The sequence below is a fragment of the Orycteropus afer genome, unplaced genomic scaffold, assembly GCF_000298275.1.
Source record: "Orycteropus afer afer isolate SDZICR_OR568_19922 unplaced genomic scaffold, OryAfe1.0 scaffold00242, whole genome shotgun sequence".
Classification (NCBI taxonomy): domain Eukaryota; kingdom Metazoa; phylum Chordata; class Mammalia; order Tubulidentata; family Orycteropodidae; genus Orycteropus; species Orycteropus afer.
In genome coordinates this window covers 5,052,296-5,059,382 of record NW_006921829.1, presented here as the reverse complement: position 1 = coordinate 5,059,382, position 7,087 = coordinate 5,052,296, and the positions used below count along the sequence as shown (strand labels likewise).

Genomic DNA, 7,087 nt, shown 5'->3' with positions numbered 1-7,087 from the left:
CTTCCTGATTTTAAACCATGCAGTGTCCCCTTGTTCTGTTTGAACGAAAGCCTCCTGGTCAAGGTACAGGTTCCTCATGAGTACAATCAAGTGTTTGGGAATTCCCATTCTTCTCAATGTTATCCATAATTTGTCATGATCCACACAATCTTCTCATAGGTAACCAATTTGGTACATCCTTCTAAACATTTTCCTTTGCATTTCATAGATGTACACATACATTATTTTACATACATTCACACATGCAAAATGGCAAAATACTTTGATATAGTTATTTGACTTTTCACATAATATATATTGCTTTTTAGCACTACTAAATTAGGAAAATTATTTTAACATTTTAGAAAAAAATCAAATTCTGTGATTTTTAAAGTCTCAATTAATGATGTCTTCCTATGTATATCTTGGGCTGAAGATGAAACACTAGTTAAGACCAAGTAATCAAACACTGAGATGCAGACATTCCTGATTCATGTTAGGGAGGGAAATGATTAAGAGATTAATTTACTAGCGGTGAAGATGGTGGTGATACTAGTTGGGGGGGGGGGAGCAGAAGAGGGAGGCTCTTAAATGAGGACAATAGCCCTATCTCTTTACCTAAATCTGAGTCACTGGCCCTATGGCAACACAGAAAAATCCAATCCATCTCCCAAACTATCAAATCACAATTTGCCATTAACTAGCCTTACCAACCACCACTCGTCTGCCACTTTATCATACTGTGGTGGCTTGTGTGTTGCTGTGAGGCTGGACACTATGTCACTGGTATTTCAAATATCTGCAAGGTGACCCATGGTGGACAGGTTTTAGTGGAAACGTCCAGATTAAGACAGATTCTAAAGAAGGAAGGGGCCATCCATTTCTCAAAGAATTGGCCAGTGAAAATCTTATGAAAGACAACAAAACACTGTTAAGTTACTGGAAAACTTTATGAATAGCTCTAAAACACTGTCTGATACAGTGCCAGAAGATGAACCAGATGATAAGCCTTTTAGGTCAGAAGGCACTCAAAATATGACTGGGGAAAAGCTGCCTCCTAAAAGTAGAGCTGACCTTAATGACATGGATGGACCTCCATTTGCTGATGTGGCACAACTCAAAATGGGAAGAAACAGCTGCAAACATCCATTAATAATCTGAACATGGAATGTATGAAGCATGAATGTAGGAATATTGGAAGTTGTCAAAATGCAATGGGATGCATAAAGATCAATATCCTAGGCATTAGTGAGTTGAAATGGACTAGTTTTGGCCATTTTGAATCAGACAACCATATGATCTACTATACTGGGAACAACAAACAAACAATTTTGCTGAAGATAATTCAAAACTGGTTTCAGCAGTATCTTGACAGGGAATTTCCAGAAATGCAAGCTGGATTCAGAAGAGGATGTGGAAAGAGGGATATTATTACTGATGTCAGATGGATCTTGGCTGAAAGCAAAGAACACCAAAAAGATATTTACCTGTGTTTTACTGACTATGAAAAAAACATTCGATTATGTGGGTCATAACAAATTATGGATAACATTGAGAAGAATGGGAATTCCAGAACACTTTATTGTGCTCATGAGGAACCTATACATGGACCTGGAGGCTGCTATTAGAACAGAACAAAAGGATACTGCATGGTTTAAAATCAGGAAGAGGGTGCACATCAGGGTTGTATCCTTTCACCATACTTATTCAATCTGTATGGGGAGCAAATAATCTGAGAAGCTAGACTATATGAAGAAGAGCGTGGCATCAGGATTGGAGGAAGATTCACTAATAACCTGCGATACACAGAGGAGACAACTTTGTTTGCTGTAAGTGAAGATGACTTGAAGCACTTACTGATGAAGATTAGAGCAGCATCACGATAAATGGAGAAAAAACTGAAGTTGTCAAAGATTTCATATTACCTAGATCTACAAACAACACCCATGGAAGCAGTAGTCAAGAAATCAGACACTGTCTCTCCTCATTCAGAGCAAAGAAGAATGAGGAAAACCAAAGATTCATGGAAACAATTAGTCCTGGTGACCGGTACACCACGCGATCCTCAGCCTATACAACCACGAGACCAGAAGAACTAGATGGTGCCTGGCTACCACTGTTAATCACTCAGAGGGGGATCTTTGGAGGAGATACTGGATAGAGAGGGAGAACAATGTGGAACAAAATTCAAAATCATTTGGGGAAAAAGAAAAAAGGGCAGACCAGGTTTGCTGGTCTGATAGAGCCTGGTGGAACCAATGAGACTATGGTCCCTAGCTGCTCTTCAGGTCTGGAATTGAACCCACACCTGTGGCTTCCAGCCAAACAAAAGACAGGCATATGAGCTGAACATGTACCTGAGGTAGACACACTCCTTGGAGAGAAAAATCATGGGAGAAAGAGGAGCTGTTTATGCACAGGGAGCCAGTTCAGGGGGCAGGAGTGCATGGAGGGATGGACAAAGGGAAGAGGTAACTATCGGAAGGAAGTGGGAGGAGAGCTGTTGCATTGGGGTAAATTGTAGTCCATGTCATGAGACAATGTGTGTGGGAACTGCTGTATGGAAAGTGAATTTGCTCTGTAAACTTTAATCCAAATCACAATAAAAGAAAAAAAAAAAAAGAAAGAAATCAGACATTGGGGATGGGAGGGGAGGGAACACTGCAAAAATAAAAGAATTAGAAAAGAAAAGAAACCAGACATTATTACACTGGGCAAATTTGCTGCAATAGACCTCTTTAAAGTGTTTAATAGCAAAGATGTCACTTTGAAGAGTAAAGTGCACCTGACCCAAGCCATAGTATTTTCAATCACCTCACATACATGTAAAAGCTGGACAATGAATAAGGAAGACCGAAGAAGAGTTGATGCTGTTGAGTTGTGGTGCTGATGAAGAATACTAAAGGTAACATGGACTGCCAGAACAACTTACAAATCGGTCTTGGAAGAAGTGCAGACAGAATGCTCCCTGGAAGGGAGAATGGCCAAACTTTGTTTCACCTACTTTGGTCATGTTGTCAGGGGACCATTTCCTGGAGAAGGATATCATGCTTGGTAAAGTTAAGGGTCAGCGAAAAAGGGGAAGATCCTCAACAAGCTGGACTGACACAGTGGCTGCAATCATGAGCTCAAGTATAGCAAGGATTGTGAGGATGGAGCACAACCAGGTAGTGTTCCATTCTGTTGTCGCTATGAGTCGGAATCGACTTAACGGGACCTAACAACAAGAAGTCTCACCAATTGCATCGCACAAGTCTTTTCTGTGAAGGGCTGGAAAATTTTCTAGTTCTCTAAACCTTGAATTACGAAAATTCACAAATTTCAGTTGAGTTGGGTTCAAATTTCCAAGAAGTGCTTTGCTGCTTACAGTTTGTTGCTTAAAAAAAAAAGTACATAATTTAAATTCAATTCATTCAATGAATATTCAAGTGCCTACTATGTAGAAAGTGCTATGCATGGGCATCTCGGTAGCATAGTGCCTAAGGCACCTGACTGCTAACCAGAAGGCTGGCAGTTCAAACCCACCAGCCACTCCTCAGAAGGAAGATGGGACAATCTACTTCCCCAGTGATATTGCCTCGGAAACCCAAGGAAGGCTCGCTATGAGTCGGGTCTGACTTGACGGCACATACCAACCGACAAACCATAGTGAAAGAACACTATGGTCATGTTATCAAGAGAGACCAATCTCTGGAGAAGGCTATTACGACTAGTAAGGTGTCAGTGAAAAAGAGGAAGAAGTTTATTTAGCAAGATGGACTGACACAGTGGCTTGCAACAATGGGCTCAAACATAGCTACAATTCTAAAGAATGGTGAAGGATTGGGCAGTGTTTTGTTCTGCAGTACACAGGGTTGCTGAGTTAAAAGCAACCCAATGGCACCTAACAACAACATGCATGGGATTTAAAATAATACAGACTCCTAGCTCTATGTGTTCTAGTTGTGTGAAACTTTCTAAGTCTTTGTTTCCTTATCTACAAAACAAGGATACCATAACTCTGAACGTTGTAAGGATTAAATGAGATGATATAACCCCTCAAAAAGAAAAATGAGATCTTTATTTTAAAAAATTTGTATTTGTGAATTTGGGCAAAAAAATATCCACAATTAAAGGATTTGCCAATTAGTTTTTGTAGCTGATTGTGGCCAGTATTTGATTTTTAGACTAAACTATATATAAAGTGAAAAATCTCACAACTTGGAATCCATTCAAATTTCAGCCAGTCCTTCAGCTTAATTTGATTTTGAAATAATACAGTAATAGGTCAGCTCTACTAAGCAAATAAAGCAAATAAGATCACAAAAGAATGTTTATCAAGTTGATCCACCTAAGAAAATAAGCTATGGAGAAAATAACTGTTGATCTAAAAATAATTTCAAGTTTACAGAAAATTTGCAGGAATAATACAAAACATTCTCATATTCCCTTTACTCAGACTCACTAATTGTTACCATTTTGTTCCATTTTATTTACCATTGTTGCTCCCTCTCTAAAGATAAATACATATGTACACATACATACATATAAACTAAAACCAGCTGTCGTCTAGTTGATTCCAGCTCATGGTGACCCCATGTGTGACAAAGCAGCACTGTGCTCCATAGGGTTTCCAATGGCTGATTTTTCAGAAGCAGATTGTCAGATCTTTCTTCCCAGGTGCCTCTGGGTAAACTCAAACCTCCAGTCTTTTTGTAAGCAGCCCAGTGTGTTAACCATTTATGCACCTTCCAGGGACAGACACTCTCTATATATACAAATATATACAGGTTTTCTAAAAAAACTATTTGAGAGTAAATTACATTTACCATATCCCTTTACCTCTAAATACTTGTATTTCCTAAGAACAAAGACATTCTCATAAATTCAGTACAGTTATCAACTTCAGGAAATTTAATGCTGATAGGATACTTTAATCTACTGTCCACAGTTCAATTTTGTCAACTGACCTAACGCCCTTTAAAGAACTGCCTATTACATTGAATGGTCTTATCTCAGTAAATAACATCTGAGATGCTGTTATATACAAAGAGTTGCTTAAAACATCAGAAAATCAATCTTACAAAAATGAAATTGGTTTAAGTTCTGTCCTAGCACTAGGTGTTCTTTCTTTTTCACAAAAAAGTCATGCTCCTAATGTTATCTCTACAGTTACGAAGAATTTACCTAAACAACCTAAATCTTAAAAGCAGCATTCAGGGATGAGGAAAACCACCTCACTGAAAATGAAAGCAATGAACATCAGCTCTAAACACATTGTTGGGCGGCATTTTATAGATGTCTGAAACTATCACAGAACTTCGGATAGACCAGGAAGGACACACTGGAAAGTGGTTTACCTCTTAGGGGTTGGTGGGAAGACTGAGGGTAAAGGGGTACTTTCACTTTTCACTCTACCAATTTCTGCACTGTTTGAACTTTTTGACCATGAGAACATACTTCTTATTTAATACCAGAATAAAAAAGAAAGAAAGAAAGAAAACTAGATCAGGGGCTGGATTCTTGATGAGCTCGGCTAACTTGAACAGTCAACTTCATGTATTTGTACTCTAGTTTCTTCATCTGAAGAAATGATCGTGACACCTTAACGTAGGGAGACATCAGAAAAGCTAAGTAGTTAATAAACGAGTATTTCAAGGAAAAAACCAACGAGAAATGTTTCTCACATAACAGAAAAACCTCTCACATGAACTGGCTGGCAATTCTAAGTTTAACGGTTTGTCCTGAAAACTCAAGCAGAAGCTTGCTGGAATTTAGAGCGTTCATTCTGCAGCGGGGACCTAGAGACAGCTTGGAAGCAAAGGGAAAGTGGTCGGGGGCTCTGGGGACACCTAGGAGGCGGTTCCGGACTGTCAGCGGGAAGAAAGAGAGGGCAGTCCCCGCGCACACGGGTGGATTACAGGTCCGCAAATCAGTGAGCGCAGGCGCCAGGAGAACTGTTTCAGAGGCGGCGGTCGTGTCGCTCCCTTACCGAGCATTGGGCACGTCCACCGGCCCGAGCCCACTGCCGCCGGGGCCGGCTAGCACGTCCCCGCCGTATTTCTCCTCCATCCCGGGGCTCAGCAGCCGCCGCCACTGCCCCCACCGGGGAGTCTCCTCATGTCTCGCCGCTGCCGCAGAACAACCGGCGCAGGCGCGTCATTCCCCAAGGCAGTGGCCCTGTCGGGTCTCCGCAAGACAGGGGCCCCGCTATCCCCAGCTTTGCTCACAGGCACACGCACGTCAGGGCTAGGCCGCAGGTAGTTCAACCAGCGCTCTGTTCCCTGGAGGCCGAACCGGCGCGGACGTTGCCAGGCCACGTCATCGGCCCCAGCAGCCCTCGCTCCCGAGAGCAGGGCCCAGTCCTGCGCCTGCGCACAATTGAACATGCGCCTTCTCCTGCCCTTTTCTAGGCCCCACCTTCTGCCCTGTGACAAAGTCACGTCCCCGCCTCCTTTCGGCCCTCCCTACGAACGCGGCCTGTACCCTTACTTGTCCCTGCAACGCCATCTATGTGCCGTCATAGGTACGGCGGGTTCCTGTAGCGCAGAAAACCCAAAAATATCCGAACTCTCTGCCGAGGAGTCTGATCCGACTCAGCGATCCCTCCTTGGGTTTCTGAACTGGTATCACTACGGAAGTAGATTGTCCAATCCGCCTTCCAAAGAGTGGCTGGTGGGTTTAAACCACTAGTCCTCAGGTTAGCAGTCAAATGCTTTAGGCTCTGTGCCACGTAGTGCAGAAAGCGTGAGAGAATATGCAGAACGTGTGATTAAACTGAGTTAGTTCATGTCTACCGCATCAGGAATTGTTTTTCTATTATTATTGTTTAAATTTGCGATTTGAGTGAAAGTTTTACAGAGTAAATTGCTTCCCCATTCATGCATCAGGAATTCTAAATCGTGTTACAATTCGCCTACCTTGAAAGTTGGGTAAATATAGCCCCCCCCCCAAAAAAACGAACAACAACAACAACAAAAAAAACCCCACCCAAACTCACTGCTAGATGAATGTTTTTTCTGGTGAGGAGGTCCATAAATTTCACCAGTCTTAAAAGTGCTTGACCCCCAAATAGTTAACTATTATTTGTTGGAATCTGTAGAGAATATATAACAAATAAGGGTTTAGC

The 7,087-nt window shown here is 41.8% G+C and overlaps 1 protein-coding gene across 1 annotated transcript in view; it reads right to left on the bottom strand.

The window, feature by feature from the left end:
* The window catches only part of SLC30A5 (solute carrier family 30 member 5), a 75,939-nt gene extending 69,909 nt beyond the window's left edge, over positions 1-6,030 (bottom strand). The window contains exon 1 of the mRNA XM_007949181.2: positions 5,951-6,030. Coding sequence (XP_007947372.1) covers positions 5,951-6,030 — 80 coding nt within the window. The remainder of the gene's footprint in view (positions 1-5,950) is intronic.
* Between the last annotated feature and the right edge of the window lie 1,057 nt (positions 6,031-7,087).